At 41.5% G+C, this 18,902-nt stretch overlaps 1 protein-coding gene across 1 annotated transcript in view; it reads left to right on the plus strand.

Moving 5' to 3' along the window:
* Positions 1–18,902, plus strand: part of ARMC2 (armadillo repeat containing 2) — a gene marked incomplete at its 3' end in the record, with an annotated part of 106,328 nt that overhangs the window by 28,805 nt on the left and 58,621 nt on the right. The window contains exons 6-8 of the mRNA XM_082669101.1: positions 6,637–6,713; positions 11,066–11,164; positions 15,318–15,493. Of these exons, the coding sequence (XP_082525227.1) occupies positions 6,637–6,713; positions 11,066–11,164; positions 15,318–15,493 (352 nt within the window). The remainder of the gene's footprint in view (positions 1–6,636; positions 6,714–11,065; positions 11,165–15,317; positions 15,494–18,902) is intronic.

Genomic DNA, 18,902 nt, shown 5'->3' on the forward strand with positions numbered 1-18,902 from the left:
ATTTGACAGCTTCCATTCGATAAGAATTTGTTGATAAGCAAAGCCCTGCACTAGCGGGGTTGGGAGATACACAAATGGACCCTGTCCATGAGAACCTTACCAGCATGTCAGGCTCTGAGGCTCAAGTGCGGTCCCTAGACCAGCAGCATCAGTATCACGTGGGAGCTTGTTCGAAATGCAGGATCTCACGCTCCACCCCAGACCTGCTGAATTAGAATCTGCATTTTTATAAGGTATCCAAGTGATTTGAATTCACACAAAGTTTTAGAAGCACTGTTCAATGATTGACTCTAATGCTGGAGGAATGAAAGGAGAATTGAAAGAAAGCGCCTTGGGAGTTTAGAGATGAGAGCACCTAACTCTGACTTAAAGATCAGGGAAGGTTTCCTGGGGTCTGTGGAGTCTGGGATGCCCCTTGAGGCTGGTTTTCAATAGAGGTGGGGCTCTGTGTTCTTTGCTAAAGGAGCAGCATAAGCAGAGGGGGGATTTGACTTGATGGCGGCAGGTTCAAAGAAAGGCAGATGGCCCAGTGTAGCGGAAGCATGGGTCCTAAGGCTGTAGACTGCGTGGAGTGCTGACGGGTTCTCAGGAGAGTGACGCTGGCAGCCGCGTGAAGGACGATTGGAGACGGGAGAGCAGTAGCAGTTCTGGTGGGAGATGGTGATGTGTGAGCTGGAGCAGCCCACTAGGACATGGGGATGGAGAGCGGATTGTGGAAACCGGTGTGCAATCATTTCCACAATAACGCCACGGAAGAGGGTAGTGCCAGCAACTCTCCCCTGTGCTGAAGTACCCGTAGCTGCCGCGGTGAAAAGTTACAGCGCTCTTCACGTGAGGCGCCTTGAAACTGGAGCTGTGAAGGTGAAGGGGAGCGTGAAACTGTGGGCTTTTACTCTAAGCTAAGGGAATTTAAGCCTAACTAAGTTAAGCTAATGTGGTTAGCTACAAAGCAGTGTCTAATCAAGTTTCTGCATATAGAACTTGAGTAATAACCAGTTAGTGATCATTGACAAAGGTACAAGAATATATGCATAATCTTTAAAAATGTATATTTTAAATCTTGGACCATCAACCCAAGGCTATGGTTACCTTTGAGGACTTTATCAAAATTTTGATCTTAGGACCATTCCTTTAAAATCATGTTCTTTAATTTCACTGTGTTTCTATTTAACCATTTAAGTAGAATTCTATTTTAGTGTTAGTTATTAAGGCAGTACTAATGTCTAGAAACGGTGTATCTGGTGTTTCAGGCTGTGAAGACATGATAAAGGGACCACCACCTTTTGGTGGTGGTACTCTTAAATTGCAGTAAAAAAAAATCAAAGAGACTACAAAGCAGGGGCCAGCAAACTAAGGTCCATGGGCCAAATCCAGCCTATTACCTGTTTTTATAAATAAAGTTTTATTGGAACACAGCCACGCCCATTCATTGACCTACTGTCCCTGGCTGCTTTCACACTATAGCCACAGAACTGAGTAGTTGTGACAGAGACTGAGTGACTGCAGAGCCTAAGATATTTACTACCTGACTGGAATCTATACAACTTGAGTCTAATTCTAAAAATGAAGTGTCATCTTCTTAGGGCAAGGAAAATGTTCGCTCAAATTTCCTAAATTTCTTTTTATCATATATATCCTTTAAAATTTCCTTTTCCATTTTTTTACATGTAATTTTTTCCCAAATGGAAATAAATTTATTATATATTTTTTCTTAATTCCAGATCCCACCGTTTAGTCTGCTTCTTAATATCTTTTTAGCTATTGCTCCAGAGAAGGAGTCAACAAACTATAGCCCTGGAGCAAGATCTGGCCAGCCATCTGGTTGTTTGTTTGTTTGTTTGTTTGTTTGTTTTACAGCCCTTAAGCCGAGAATTTTTTTCTGCATTTTAAAATCATTACATTTTAAATGGTTACAAAAGTACCTACATTAATAGCCTCTGTTTTGCCACTTGGCCCACAAAGTGTAAAATATATACTGTCTGGCTCTTTAAGAAAAAGTTGCTGACCCCTGACTAAAGAACCTCAGTCATAATAATTGGAAGAACTGTCTGAATTATAGCAAAATCTGAATTTTGGAATACTTTTAAAGAAATATACTTTTCTTTCTTTGGAGTATAAATGATCCAGAAGTAGATGCTGCCAATGTGACTGACGCATGTATGGGCAGTAGTAACTCAGTCAGTGTGTGACGTTGCCTTGGCTACAGAGCTTGGTTCTGGTTGTTCAGAGTGAAAGATGGGACTCTTGTTAATGATTGGGAAGAGAGGACCTTGTTTTTGCTCTGAAACATATGGGCTACAGCAGAGAGACCTGGGAGTGCCATACCCACTATGCTTTCCTCAGGACTCCAACCTGATTACAGATGGAACCAGAGGAAGGGCAGAGCTAAGAGAATTGCAGAAAGATGGAGCCAGTGCCCTGATCACACCACACCTAAAACCCACCCCTAGTACTTGACTTTTGGGTTACATGAGCCAGTAAATTCCATTTACTGTTTAAGTCAGTTAGAATCAGGTTTCCGTTATTTGTAGATGAAGGTATCCTAATGAAATGGTCTTATTGGGGCTTTAAGAAGGATTTCACAAAAGAGCTTTAAAGAATATTTTCTGGAATTGTTTTATTCTTGGTACATCAAAAGATATTCCAAAAAAATTTAATTATGGTCTTTAACAGCGTGGAACAGAAAGCTGAGAAGAAGAACAATTATACTGGATGTTTGAATCAAGATCTAGAAACATTTAATAGGCAGAAACCCTTTGCCAAGTATAACACTGAAATTTAATAAGAAGGAGTCCAACGTAGATGGGGGAAATCTGCCTTTAGCTGCATATGGAAGAAAAGACGAGAATTGACCAACACTGTGATGTGACCACCAAAACCGCTCACGCAGTTTTAGGCTGCATCATTTAGAAGCTCTCCTCTTTGCTCCTCAGGCCATATCTTTAGCTCAGTGCTGGGTTCCAGACAAACGGACACTCACTCTGAGTAACTGAACAGGCTGACGAAGAGATTTGATGAGGAACAGTTGAAGGGACTGGAGTTTGTTAATGACAACAGTGGTGACAGCCATGATAATAGTAAACACTTGCTGAGTATTTACTGTGTGCCTGGAACTGTGCTAAGCGATTCCACATCACGTCGTTTAATCCTCACAACAGCCTTACGTTGAGGGGCACTGTTATTTACCACCCCCTCATATGCAGATAAGGAAACCAAAGCTTAGGTTAAAAACTTAACCCAAGGTCACACAGCTAAGAAGTGGCGGAACCATAGGATTTAAGCCGTAGGAGATGAACTTAAGTGGTGACCACGACATATTTAAATATTTGAAGGATGGTCAAGAGGAAGAAGTATAAAGATTTGTTTCATTAATAGAGCCAAGATCAATGGGTAGAATTTACAGTGAGACAGTTCTTCTTTAAGTACAAGGGCATCTAGTCTTGAGCAGAGAGGGAATTTCTTTTCTGGATGCCTCTCTCCCCACTTCATGCTTTCTGTGGGTCCTGAGCTGCACTGCTCCACAGAAACCCTTTTAGGCTTACCCTCTCCAGACCGGACGGTTCTTCCTCCGTCCTCATCTTCCTGGACCTGTCAATCACGCTCACTTTCTCAACATGCTGGACCGCACGAGAGCATGTTTTCTCTGTCTTCTCGCTTTGGACTCCTTTTTCTATTTCTGTCCTTTACTTGTGACTATCTGAGACAAGGCCGTGTCCTGAGCTTCTGGTCTTTGAGCCACTCTTCTGATAACTCTAGTCCCAGTGTACTGCTTTGACTTTTAACGGAGCTCCTTTCCTGATCTCCACATCTCCTTTGCTGATGCTCCGTTTTTCATCAGAAACTCAACATGGCAAAACAGAGATCTGCTTTACCCCTCAAACTGTGCTGCTCTCTAACCTCCCCATTTCTGTTATGGCAACCCTGCTGTCCTGTTCCTCCAGGTCTGCCTTTTCGTCTTTCTTCTGCCTGAAATCATCCACTGAATCCTATCAACTTTTCATTTATAGGGTCTCTTGAATTTGTTCCTGCTTCTCCAGTCCCACTATCACCTTCAAAGAATTAGTCCTTGTTACCTCCCTCCAAGTCTCCTAAATACTTTTGTCATCACAGAACTCCAAATCTCACCATTTCCTCGTATAAGAACCTAGGACAGATCCTTATTGCCCATCTAATTGGGCCCATTGATTCAACACAGAGTTTCAGACAGCTGTTCCTGATACCTGCCAGCAGAAACCTATTCCTAAGTTGCTGGCCCTGTGCAGTTACCCCCCTTACGCTACCCACCAGGCTGCTCATGCTCCTCTTTACCTTCACTCATGCTACTCCCCCCACTGAGAGCAGTGTTGTCATTTGTCGGTTTGACTTTTATGCTTTTAAGTCCCATCCTGTGGTCCACTTCTCCCTCTCAGTAATCACTTCCTCTTCAGCATCCCTCTAGTCCTTGTAACCTGCTGAATTTCACGTTCTAGTATTTGATTAGAGAATCCATTAGAATTTTCCATTAAAAAAATAAAAAACTTCCTTAGTTCCTCAAAGTAGATTTTAAACTTCTGGGCAATGTCTTATACATTCTTTATCACAGTAACACCCAGCACTGGGCTGCTCAGACAGGTGCTTGTTTACTCGGAACAAAAGAGAGAAAGAATATTGACAATTTATTAAGTTCTTCAAACGTACCAGTCACTGTGCTAAGTAGAGACATTGCCCTCATTTTAAGAAAAGGAAAACAAGGCCAAGAGGTTAAGTAACTTACCAAGGCCACGTGGCTGACAATACTTGTACCCAGGATTTGACCCCAGGTAGTTTAGGTCCAGAGCCTGCACACTCAACCACTGTACCATGATGATCACACAGAGGGTTAGTGGGTGCCAACCCTGTGCTCTTCTTGAGAACTAGTAAGACCCAGCACTGTCAAGGTTTGGTATTTGATAAGAAGGACCCTTCTTAATCGCCCCTCCAAATGAGGACACACAACTGTGGTATTTACGGAGGCAGCCTCATCACGGCCATGTCCTCAGGGAGGATGGATCAGGGACTTGCATTAGATGCCATGTCCTCAGGGAGGATGGGTCAGGGACTTGCATTAGATGCCATGTCCTCAGGGAGGATGGATCAGGGACTTGCATTAGATGCAAACTATCCTGCTTGATTTCAGTAGCTGTTTAGGACCATAATGAAAAGAAAGGCTTGTCTCTGTGGTCCTCAGACTTTCTTATTTCTAGAATTGAAGTCTGGGAACTTCCTTGGCCTTACACCCTGCCAAACTTTTGGTATTCTGCCTTTTCATAGTGTTGACTTTATTTATTTCTGTCTTCTTTGAGATCTCCATTTGCATCTCTACTCTGAGAGTGTTGACAGAAAGGATCCCATCCCCATTTCTTTCTTGGATTAGCCAGAACATTTTGCTACCAGATCTATGATTTTAGTGTATATAAAAATAAAGCAATTGTTTCAGAGTATTAAATAATTAGACCCTTTTGGGAAGAGTAACTCGATCTTTTCTCTATTGTACGATAAAAGGAAGTGTTAAATCAGGTGTTTTTTAAAAAAGGAAATGTTTATGGAAAAAACGATATTTGGAGAAACGAATCCTTGGGGCAGTAGTCAAGGCCAAGGGCCAAGACACAGCACTGAACATTTGCTGCGGATCTCACTACGCAGGAAGCAGGAGCAGTGGACAGCCACAGATGTTCATGGGTGACCCTGGCCACATGAGTGTGCATTCTTTATGATTTTTGCGGCAAATATTATATTTGATGGCGAAAATGAAATTTTTGTTGTAAAACTTGCGCTATTATTCTCTAAGTAGTTTTTTTTTTTACCTTGGAATTTTGTACAGGTATTTAAAAGTAAGTGTTTTAAGTATCAGCTCTAGCTAAAGAGAAGTTATGTCCTTCATAGACCATCTCTACATTGTATATAAGCTTCAAAACAAAAAACCCAGGCATATAATCCTGCTGTTGGCCAGCCACCAAATTTTCATTTGAAACACAGAATATTTGTCATCTGGGGACTGCTAGAATTTACCTTCGATTTTTTATCATGTCAAATATTTCTTAAAAAAAATTTTTTTAGAGAAAATTAATTTTAAAATTATAAAATGGAGACAGGAGACTTAGTGATTTGGTGGGAAGAGCAGTGAATTGGAAAAATGAGACGTGGGTTCCAGATCTGACCTTGCCGTGCGATCCTCGCCACATCTGACCAATTTGGGAACAGTCTTCTTGCCTGGAGCACGTGTGTACCAGAGTGTGAGAGAAAGAGGTCTTTTCCAGCCCCTAAACACTACTAGGCTTTTGTGATTCAAGCATACCAGAGTTCTTTCTTACTGCAACAGTGACCTCTTGTGGTGTAGATCCTTAATCAGTTTTTTTGATTTGCAAAATAAACTTTGGATTTATTTTGTTGTTGTTTCTAGTAGCTGTATTTCATATTGTAAAGCAAATCTGACTTGTCTTTAAAAGATAAATCTCAGTTGAAAATTAGAGGTTGCTTGAAATGAGGTATGGAGTACCAAACTCCATTTCTGGTTTCTTTAGAAATTATATTTAGCCAACTCTTGACTCTTGACACTTACAAAAAGAGAACTGCTATGGCTTTTGTGCTGAGTGTTGTGTGTATTCCTCTTCCTCCCAGGGACCAGGGGAAGAGGCGTTCAGGGGCCTCCTTATGCTCCCGAAGCTCAGACCGGAGCAGGCTAGACACCAAAACAGGTGAGGATCCCGTGTTCTTAGAGGTCCCCAGCACTCCTTCATCTTATCCTCAGAATCTCCATCTGTAGGATAATCATTTGCACTAAAGAGGTCTGATGTTGGCTCACTCTTTGAAAATTCCAGGAACTTAGTCCAGCTTGGTCACATGTCAGCATTTATTTTGATAAATTTTTATTATTTTCACAACAGTCTTAGCACTCTTACCATTACCCGGCTCTAGTGCCTCAAGCATCTGTAGATTACAATCTTAATGACTGCACAGAAATTATTTTGCAAAAGCACTCGGAAGGTTGCAAAACTTGACATCCACATTGTTCTTAAGTTCAATACTTGAGTCAAAATCATGGCTCCCTTAAATGAAACTATATTAACTATGTGAAATCAGCCCTTTGCAACTTAAACTGTTTGAGAAAGTATATAACAATATAAATCACAGGCTAGAAATGCTACAGAGTGTATTCATACAATGGAACATAGCAGTTAGAAAAGTGAACAGAGCACATTTATAATAGTGAATGAAATGACTACAAACATAACATTACATGAAAAAATTAAGTTGGAAAAACAATGACATGTGTTGTTTATGGTTACAGATCTATGTGGTAAACATGTAAAGTCAAGCATGATAAAAATAATCATTGAATTTAGAGTGGTGGTAACCCCTGGGGAGGGGAATGGATGGGGTAGGCACACAGAGAGCCTTAACAATATCTGTAATGTTTATTTCTTTGAAATAAGGAGGAGAATGAAAATATAGTTAGTATTTGACCAAACTATTTGTGGGTACACAGGTGTTTGTTACATTCTTCATACTTTTTTTGGTGCATGTGATCTTTTATGAAACCAAATTAATATTCAGTTCAAAAATATTTTATTACCTTCAGAACTAATTTCTTATCAATCAAATGACTTTTGTGACCAGTGGGAATTTCTGTAGTACTCAGGAAAATCTTAGATAGACTGATTTCCTCATCAGCATTGTTGCTAAGCATCTTACGTGTACATGCTAAAAACAGCAGCCAATAAACATTGTGTCAAGTTTTTGTGTCCAGAACTCAAAGCTGCGGTTAAGAACTATAACAACTGAGACAGCAAAATCTTCAAAAACATGCTGAAATTTCTGCTTGACTTACCCAATTTCCTGTTGAATCATAATTTTTATATTTAGCAAACTGTGAACCTAGATGAAAGTGCTTTCTAAATGGGTTGTTGCCCAGGACTGAGACAAACTGTATTTATTTGTCATCTGTGGATCTTAAAAAGTAGTCACATGACTCTAGGCTTCAGTTTCTAGGGTAGAAGCTGGGTTCGTGTATAAAATGGGAGTTTTGTGGAGAGCAGAGTTGGAGGAGGTGTGGGAGGCGAAAGGCCATAGCCGGACACCACTGCTTGCACAGGGGTTCCTGGGAGAGGGTTGAAAGCAGACTTACACCACAGTGTCTGGCAAACTGCTGTTCTGAGAAGAAACAAGTCTCAGAAACATTCAGAAGGGCCTGCGAGGGCCTTTCCTTTCCAAAGGCTAAATAAACTGCTCTGTGATTTCTGGCTCACCCCTGTAATTCAGCTCTTCCTGGGGTGAACATGTTATCAGTTTTGTTTGTCCTGACAAACGGTTTGATAATCGTGGTTTCTCATAGAGCGGTCCTGTTAAAGAGCATGTCGCATAGAAGGTGAAAAGGCTGCTTTGAACTGATTGGACTTGAGGTCTGTTTTTCTGATAAATTTAAGTGTGTCATAAATAGTTGTCTATTATATTTTTTGCCTGGCTTATTATCTCCTGGCTTTCCCCTTGCCTTGATATATGTTGAATTTATTCGCATACTTTGGACTTTGACTGTGTCTGATACCTGGGAATATGACCCACTATGGCTTTTTCATATTGCTTGAATAGTCATGTTTACTTTTAGGATCCATAACCATGATTTATCAATGGGAGGGAAGATTCATAAAAGTAATAATCCAAAAGATGGAGATGGTGGTCTGCAATCCTTTTCCTGCAATTCTGAAACCCCAAAAGCTCTGAAAGCTGAAATACTGCACAAACTCACTTAGTGGCGGTGCCTGAGCCGCCCTGATGGGAGGCCAGTTATAGTCTTTGTTTCTTTAGTGTGAGTATTCCCATGTTTTGCTGCAGGGTGCTGCCTCAGGAGACCCCGCTGGTGGTGGTATGTCATGCAGTGTGGGCACCATATTGCCTTACTCAAATTCAAAATTTTCTGAATCCCCAACCGCGTCTGGTCCCAAAGGTTTTTGGCTAAGGGATTGTGAACTGATATGGACTGGTTTTGTCCTAAAGACAATTCAACTGTGTGTTTTGGTGAATTCTTCCTTTGGGGTTGGGCAGATTCTGTGCAGCCTGGCTATTAAAACCATTGACAGCACCTACATTGTTTAATAACAGCTTTGTTGACATCCTTTCTATCTGCTTTGGCTGCTCAAATGCTCTTCATGCCCAGTGTGCATCGGCCCCTCTTGATATTAAGAAGGTTTGATAAAAGCAAGCCTGGACTCACAGCAGCTGGGGGCGGCCGTTTCCAGCATGGAGTGTCAGGGAAAGGCCTGTACACTGGGCGGGAGAGCTGTCCAGGTTCTCCTGGGTGATATCACCACTGCTTGGAAAATTTAATATGTGTTGTGTATTTTTTTCTCAAGAGTAATACAAGTACATGAGAGGTTTGGGAAAATACAGGAGCACATAAAAGAAGATAATAACCTGTAATCCCATTACTTGGAGATGCTCACTGTTACCCCATTTTACAGAGGGAAAGTGAAGCAACTTGCCCAGAGTCAGCTAGTAGGTGACAGAGCTAGGAGTCAAACCCAGACAGTGACTCTAGAACCAGTGCTCTTAGCAGGCTTCCCTGGTCAGCTTGTCTTGGTTTTGAGTTAAAACACCCTAAAAATATATAAGCCACACACCCTTTCACTACTCTGTCTCTCTCTGCAGAACCTTCTGATTGCCCCTATGATTTCTAACTCTCCGTGTGACATTTTTAGGGTCCAGGCACCCGCTGCGGGGGCACTTAATTGGTACCAGGTCTGCTCTAAGCAGGCACGGACTCCCTGAACCAGTATAGGTTGGGTGCCAGGTGAGGGCCTTAGGGGGTGGCCTTCAGAGAAGGAAGGCTGAGGATTTTGTCTGTAGCACTGCTGCTTAGTGCCCGGCACAGCGGTGCCCCCTCTGGCTAGACTGTCAGTGTTTTAGACCTGGAGATCTTGCCTGTATGAAATGTAATCATGATTTGCAGTTTCTAATGTGATTTACATTTCTCCCCAAAGTTACCTTCTAGTTTTCCAGTTTGCTTCAGGCAGAATGGCCCTGAAGAGGTCAAGTGCAAGGGCTCTGGAGCTCTATGACCTTGGGCAGGTCACTTAATAACTCTGAGCCCCACTTTCTTCATCTGGAAAATAGTGACAGTTTGGGGACCTCCTCATAGTGTGACAAAAATTAAATACAGGCCTGCTAGATCTAAAGTACACAAGCTGTGGGAGCTATTACTCTTCCACAGCCTGCATCCTCAGGCAGCATCTCTTCTCGGTGATGTGGTGACATCATACAGCCCGATACGCTTCAGACAGTGATGATCTGTTTGTTGGTTTTTTAATCAGGGAAGTGAAATCCATATTGATTGAGTGTTACTAGATGCTAGGCACTGGGCTCAGAGCTTTGCCTATATCATGTCTTTGAATTCTCATAACCCTGAAGGCAAATATTTTAATCTCTGTTTTGCTGATGAGGCTCAGAAAGGATAAGAAACCAGACCCCTGTCACCCAGTGCATCAGTAATGGAGTTGGGATTTGAAATGAGATCTGCCAGCACCCAGAGCTCGGGCTTCCCACTGCCCCACACAGAGCCACAGGCGTGAACAGCACTGGCCTCACAATAACGTGGACATTTTATTTTCTATAGGAAGGATAGCCCCTGCAGGCCTCCCTTTCAGAAAATTTTTCATTAAACATTTTCAAAATCCTTATTCTTTTCATATCAGTAGTTTTCTATTTATTTTATATTACAGAGGGATATGTCTAAGTAAACAAACAAACAAAAAAACAACTCCAAACTCTTTGCCACACTGATAATAATTTCAACATTTACAAAGCTGAAGACTTTATGCAGTATCCCAGAGTTTAAAGTTCTGATTTCTTTACATTATCTTATCTGAGTTTAATTTGGGATGATTTGATTAGAAGAAATGTAGTTCTAATTAGAATTAGTTGGGCTTCGGGGGCAAAGCGTAATGTAATTTTAGAGTTTGTTAATTATACGGATGGATAACACAGTCTCATGGCGGTGCTCCAGTTATAACTCCTTTTTCATGGCTCTTTCTCCTCTTCTGGGTTTCTATTGCAGACTCAAAACTCGACTTGCAAGAAAAAGATACAGAAATAGAAGTAGGTGAAGTCTTTTGGAATACAAGGATCGTACCGATTTTGCGTGAATTAGAAAAAGGTAAAAAAGAAAAAAGTTGTTTTACATTAAAAATATCTGCACTTATTTATATGTTCCTCATTGCCCTGATATTTTCAGCACACTTTGACTATCATTTCTGTGAACATGTTCAAAAACAAATGAAGTCATCTATTTTATTTACCCAGTAATGTATGTATTAGATGTTATCAATACATGTAAACTTAATTTTCAATGAGTAAAATTATACTTTAAATGCAGCAAAAGAACCTACTTCTGAAATTCCCTTTGGAATATAAATTATCACCTCCTCTTCCCAAGGAAATGCCAGTTTGAACACTGTAGAGTGGCAGTTCATGAAAAACGGTGAAAAATTAAAACATTTCAGGCCTCTGAAACCCTGACTAAGTCTCATAGACTGGCATCCTTGGCAGGTGTGCCTGTGGTTTTCTAGATCCAAACATATACAGTCGGCCCTCCATGGCTACAGGTTCCACACCCACAGATTCGACCAACTGCAAATGGAATTTTGATCCGTGGTGGTTTGAATTCAAGGATGCAGAACCCGCGGATATGGAGGGCCGACTGCACTATGTCATTTTATACAAGGGACTTGAGCATCCACGGATTTTGGTATATGCAGGGGTCCTAGAACCAATCCCCTGTGGATCCTGAGGGAGGACTGTATGTCCTCTTTCCTAAGGTTGAGCATGCATGTCAGGGAGGCCACTCAGAGCAGGAAGTGGTCTGGGATATGCCCAACCCTTACACTCTGGAATGCCCCAGCAAGGAAGGCTCACAGCCCATGGGTCTCTGCCAAGGTGACCTATGGAAAGCTTGACCTATGGAATTCCCCCCCGCATCCCACCTTCTGCCCCCTTGCTGCTCCTCAGGGATTCCACCTCTGAAGTTGAAATGGGCTCCTCTGGAGCTGCAGTCCTGGCCCAGGGCCGAGCCCAGTGCCTGGCCCACAGCACACATGAGGCCCTCACTAACAACTGTGGAATGAGTGCTCCTTGGATGAGCGAACCAGCATGGTAGCCACCAGAAGAAGCCCTAGGAGAAGCAGGGTAAATGAGTCCTTCCCACCAACGAACCAGGGAAGTTGTGCAAAAGACCTACTTCCTTAAAGGTTCAAATGACCTCACGCCTCCTGGGCTCTCTGATGGTGCCTGGCAGTGTTGCTGGTTAATGTGGGAGCCCTGGATGGGGTTTCTGGTCCTGGTGCTGCTAACGAAGCAGATGGCTGGGAATCACCTGATCTCTGTGCGCAGAGGTGCTCTCACCTGCCAGGTGAGGCATAGCCGAGGCTAGAACATCACCAGAGACTACTGCAGCTCAAAACCCTGAGAATAAGACCATGATGACTTTGTTCCCCCAGGGTCAATCATTTTCACCCTCATGATAGCCTGATTAACATTGGGTCCTTTATTTTAGGAGATGTGCCTAAAAACTAATGGGAAGAGCAATCAATCTGGGCAAAGGTTAAAGAAAAAAACATACCAGGAGGAGCACAGTGGGGAGGATAGGGGCAGCACAAAGGCCTGTCTTGGAGAAAGTCTTCAGCTTGAAGGATTTTAAGAGCGTTCTGAGGGCTCTGTCACCACAGGCACTAACAGAGAAAACTTAGCAGGAGTTTGGGATTTGAAATGTGGATGAATCTCCCTTCTTGGGGGATTATTAAATGCTGAAGGATGACATCTCTTCCATAGACAACTTTAAGAACAGCAGGTGGTGGTAGGACTAGGTTACTTGACCCTTTGAGATCTTTCTTTCCTCCCTTCCTCCTTCCCTCCCTCCCTCCCTTCTTTCTTTCTTTCTTTCTTTGACTTTTTATTTTGACCTAATTTCAGACTTTTAGAAAAGTTGCAAGAATAGTACAAAGAAATCCTGTATGCTCTTCCCCCAGATTCCCAAAATATTAACATTTTACCACATAAGCTTTATCATTCTCTCTCTCCCTGCCCCCCTCTCTCCCTCTTGCTCTCTTTTTCTGTACACACCCCCCCAACACACGCACACATTGTCTTTTCCCCTTTTTTGAACCGTTTGAGAACAAATAGCCATCATGATACCCATATCCCTAAGTACTCCAGCATGTATTTGTAGAAACAAGGGCATTCTGTTACGTATCTGGAAGTTACAAACCGTATTCAGATTTTGCCCGTTATCCTAATGATTTCCTTTATAGAAAGAAAATACAGTTGTTTGTCATGTCTCTTTCAGGATCTTGATGTATTTGAGGAGAAAAGGCCAATTATTTTATAGACTGCCCCACAAATCGGGTTTGTCTGGTTTGTTCTCACCATTGGATGCTTGTTAGGTGTTTGGGGCAGTGTGCAGCATGAGCGGGGCTGTGTCCTTCCCAGTGTGTCCTATCCGGAGGCACGTGATGCTGATTTGGTCCTTTACTGGTGACGTGGACTTTGATCGCTTGGGGAAGGTGGTGTCTGCCAGGTTTTTCCACTGTAAAATCACTGCTTTTCACTTTCTAGTGAACAGGTATCTTATGGGGAGAAGTTACTTTGAGTCTACCTTGCTTTCTGTTACTCCTCAAACTTTAACCCACTAGCTTTAGCCCCTTGAGGATCTTGATGGCTCTTAGATTCAAGCTGTCTTTTGACGCTACATGGCAGTTCTAACAGACCAACTGGTAGAAAGAGGTAATTTGATCAACAGTTTAAAATTTGACCCGGGAGCCTTCCTTTTTAATTTCTTTTAAGCTAAAACAGCTACTCTTAAGTAGAACCCACCAGGCTGAAGAGTTTGCGGAGGGAAGTATTAGAAAAATACCTTGACGTCTACCCACTGCCACAGAGTAGCCCTCAGCCTGGACTTGGGCTTTGTGAAGAAACTGCCAGTAACAGAAGAATAAAACAACAAAACAAAACCATTTCTTACAGTAGAGCTCAGGTTTTTCCCTTTATTTAAAGTTAGTCTAAGTCATTTCCCATCAATTCATTTATTTAAGCGCATAACTGAAAGGCATGGAAGGTTACTTAGCTATTGAGGTTTAAAATTTTTTCTTAGATGTTATTGTTGAAAAGAGCTAAAAATGGCCTGAGTCATTTCCTTCTGCAGGCGCACACTTCCTCTATGCGGGCTTTCAAGAGCACATTATGGTATTTATTTAAGATTGGTTTCCTACTTTTAAATTTTGTGACGGAATCTATCAGAGATAATATTTTTCAACTGAATGCCTTATACCTTGGATCCTTGTATTCCCCTCCTGTTCTAGTTTGTGTGCTACTTTTCTTCCCTGTATGCCTGTTGGTAGGGCTACCACTTGCAAAAATTGCTTTCCTCAGAATCCCAATTATAAAATGAAGTGGTCTAGGTCTCCCGTTTCCTAACTAAAGTCTTCTTTTTATTATCCTCTTTGCTAATACGCACCTCCAAATAATGGTGGATGTGGTGACATTTTGAGATTTTGTTCCACTTGCTCCTTCCTTTCTCAGATAATGAGCATTAGTCTCATAGGAAAATGTTGATCATCATTTTTATCAACAGACATATTAGAAAATGAATCTGCATTAAACTGTGGTATAGGCTGTCAGTACAGTATTTTCACTGCACCAGGCACTATCGGTACAAAGATGTGTCAGACATGGTTCCTACTCACTTAGCATGACATCTGTTTGAGGGCATTGGACATGTAACACAACATGCATATATATGTGAAAAATAACAGTATTTGTCGAATGTTGCATGGTACACCTTTTCTAGAGGAGCCAGAAAGTAAACAGAGCCTTGAAGGATCAAAATCAGTAGGGAGGGTAAGGAGAACATTCTGGGCCCTTGGAACTGTGTGGCGGAGGGTCGACGGCAGAGTCGTGAGCGGAATGCTTCTGGGGCCCTGAGCAGAGCATTGGCGGGTAGCTCATCAGGAATAAAGGAGAGCAGCTGAGATAGTGCAGTTCCGCTTCTCAATACACTCTTTGAAAGGCTGTGTGTTTTAGATAAGCTAACTGATTAGTAAAGAAGTCAACATGGTAGGAGATGGAGCAACAAAATGGAAAAAAAAAATCAGGTAGTTGGAAATGATAAGAAACGGAAAAAAAAAGAAACATAGTTCAAGAATTTGAAGATGTCCGGGGAACTAATTATGGGGTTTTACTTACACCTTCTGTGTTTGACACACTTGTAAACTTGACCTCAATGAGTAAGTTCTGCTTTGCTCTCTTTGCCCTGACAGAAGAAAACATTGAAACGGTTTGTGCTGCTTGCACACAGCTTCACCACGCTTTAGAGGAAGGAAACATGCTTGGAAGTAAATTTAAGAGAAGAAGTATTCTCCTGAAGACCCTATATAAACTTGTTGATGTTGGCTCAGACATGCTGAGCCTTAAACTTGCAAAAATTATTCTAGCAGTAAGTTTTTCCTTCCTCTGGTCTCGTAGACTGTAGCACGTAAAAGTTCTGTTTAATGCTTTATTTGTAAATATTACAAAGAAGATTAGAAATGCAGTGTGTTTGTTTAGAATCTTGAAAAAAAATTAAGGTGGTAAACTGACATCCCAGAATTTTGACCAGAAAGTACCATCTAAGGAACTAAGGCTGAGTACAGATAAAATGTTCAAATAAACGCTTACACATGGACTGTGGCAAGGTTTTTTAAAAAAAAGTGACAACAGGCAAACACAGTCAAAACAGTCGCTCAGGTACCCTGACTGGAGATCAGTATCGGAGAGCAGACTGTGGTTTCTGCTGGGTGCTTGGTTCTATCACGTGATTTAATAAATAACTTCAGGGCTTCCCTGGTGACGCAGTGGTTGAGAGTCCGCCTGCCGATGCAGGGAACACGGGTTCGTGCCCCGGTCCGGGAAGATCCCACATGCCGCGGAGCGGCTGGGCCCGTGAGCCATGGCCGCTGAGCCTGCGCGTCCGGAGCCTGTGCTCCGCAACGGGAGAGGCCACAACAGTGAGAGGCCCGCGTACCGCAAAAAAATAAATAAATAAATAAATAAATAAATAAATAAATAAATAACTTCAGATAACTTGGGCTGCAGTCATAGTGGCCAGGTGCTTTATGAGGCCGCGTGAAACAGAACCAGCTGCTTGGTGGTCATAGAAGGCTCCTGTGAGGTGTTAGAAGAAAAGGCCAGACACCTTTAATAAAAGTATGTAGAAGCTCTGTCTCAAGCAAAATGATATCATTGTTTGAGGGCAGCCCTTTGTTGTCACAGCCATAAACAGTTGGAACCAAAAGATAAGACACAATTATTAGAGACCGTTCTAAGAGAGCCGCTAAAACAAATGAATGAAGCTTTGTTTACCTGGTTTCATAAAAGTAAAAGCTATTAACACCCATAATTCATGTAATTTAAAATCTTAAAGTACACGGTGAAGGTAAGTGTTGGCATACTTACTAATAGTTTAGTAAGGGCGCCACCATTTCTTACTTTGAAGTGTTTCAAAGAGCAGGATATTCTGACTACACATGGCATGCAGTGTTTTGGAGAAGTACGTTCTTATTTAGCTGCCACCCTAAACTATTCACCCTCTTTGTAAAAACTGTGATGTGATGCAGAAAGCAACATTTCCTTGAAATAATGATTTCAGTAGTAGTTTAATCCCCTCTCATTGATGAAAATGGATCAGTTTTAATGAAACAGAAAGACCATAAACCACAGGGAGGATTTAAAGTCAGAAGTTATAAGTAGAGATGAAAAGATAACTGCACGCTTGCCCAGTTCCTTCTCCAGCCCTGGATTTGGGGCACCTCCTGGCCCAGGAGACCCCAGTGTGAGGCTGGAGGGCTCTACTGGTGTAGCTGCCCTGGGCTGGACCCAAGCAACCAGCTGCCCAGGGACTGCCTTTGTTTTTCATCCTAGGCATTGTGCTCTGTACCAAGTAAGTAAATAAATAAAAGAGAGAGAGAAAGGAAGAAGGAAAATGCCATGAATTTGTTAATGTTCTGCAGAGAAAATGTCATCTTGGTTATTAAAGGCGCCATTCAAATTAATTATATACATGGCACAATTTAAATATTTTAGGGCAAAAGGCTGCGATCTGCCAGGCAGTGAACACATTCTGAACGAAACATACGTTTAGATAAAGCCCTTTCCATGACACTGACCGCCTGGCTGAATTGGGCAAGACCGCTAGGCTACAGTCCAGAGTGCGGAGGTGGGTGGGCTGTCCTTTTTGATCGAGTGTAGATGGCGGCCAGGATCGACCAACAAGTCCCACTTCCCATTTGCCACGTGAATCTTCTATAATGCTCCAGGCAAGACATCGCTTCCCTTAGACCTTGGTAATGGGGTTCTATGTAAATTTTTTTAAAGGACATCATAAAAAGCTGTTGAAGAAAAAAAAATTTGACAAAAAACTGAAGATAATAGGAGTAAAATTTTTTTAAATAACTTCTGCTAAGATTTTATCTACCAGTTTAATATTATAATTCAGACATTTAAAATTATTTATAGTTAAAAAAAAATCCAGTGAGTTTAATGTTAGTTCTGATTTCTTGCATTCTTTGGTTAAGTGGGGTTTGCCAGATAGCCATTTTCATTTTAACCTTTGTATCAAAAAAATCTTACAAAAATATATCTGCCTATTTTAAGATTTTTTTAGAGTACAAACATATATACAGTGTGAAAGCAACTACATTCAGGAAGGGAGGACAATCTAACATCCTATACAGGGGGAAAAACAGAAAAGAAATAGCAGTATGTCAACAGTGGCTATATATAGTGGCAGTGTTACGAGTGATTTTTAAACTTCCCTTTTCTTTAATTTTCCAAATTGGCTTTAAATAAAATAAACTCCTATGTTTAACATAAAGGTGAACTACCCCACTGCAAGAACCTACTTTGTGCCAGGGAATGAAAGTGAATAAAATAACCCCTGCCCTGCAGGCTGGCCATGTAGCAGGAGAGACAGAGTAAACACTTCAAGTGCTAAAGGGGCTGATGAGCACTGTGGGAAAAAAATAAAGCAGAGTAAAGGGAATGGCCTGTGTTGGGGCAAGTGCTGTTTTATACAGGGTAGTCTGTATTCCTTGCATATAATTTAATGTTTTATTGTCTTTTTTGGTCTCAAAGTCATAATTTTACAGTTACCAAAAGAGAAGGTATAGGAATTTGCTCTGAATGTAAACTGACCTTATAGCAGGCCTGGAAATGGTGAGGTTTGTTGGGGTTTTTTTTAATGAAAACTCTGATACCAGGTGTTCTTTTGTTGTTGTTGTTGTTGTTTTCTTTCCCACTTTTCACTAAAAATATAAGACTTGGAGTGGGGAGTGAGGTTAGTTGTATTCATTCATTTATTCAGCAAGTTTCACTAAGTACATAGCAGATGCTATGTTCCACATGTAGAAAGAGTAACAAATCATGGTTTTGACCTCAAAGGCTCATAATGTAGTGGAAGATTGCCAACAGATTAAAATATATTCCCAGATATAAAGGGCAATATATATTTCCATTGATGCAGATTTTTTTTCTCTCTAGTCAGCTTTTTTTCCCTAGGTTTTTAAACAACATTTTAAAAATACCTAAACATTGAAAACATTTTTTTTAAGTTTCCATTTCCTTTTTTCATCCTGAGAACAGAAAGAATTTCCATTCTGCCACGTGTGACAGTTTCTGAGCCTTCCGTAGCAGAGCTTCTCAGACTTGAATGTACACACGATCCCCTGGCAAAGTTGTAAAATGCAGATTCTGGTTCAGTACGGCTGGTGGGGCCTGAGATTCTGCATTTCTAATACACACCCAGGTGATGCTGAGATGAGATGACATGGCCTGTCTGAGGAGCAGACTCTTCAGTTGCAAAATGGGAA

This window comes from Grampus griseus (assembly GCF_964374135.1).
Source record: "Grampus griseus genome assembly, chromosome: 13".
In the NCBI taxonomy this organism is placed as follows: Eukaryota; Metazoa; Chordata; class Mammalia; order Artiodactyla; family Delphinidae; genus Grampus; species Grampus griseus.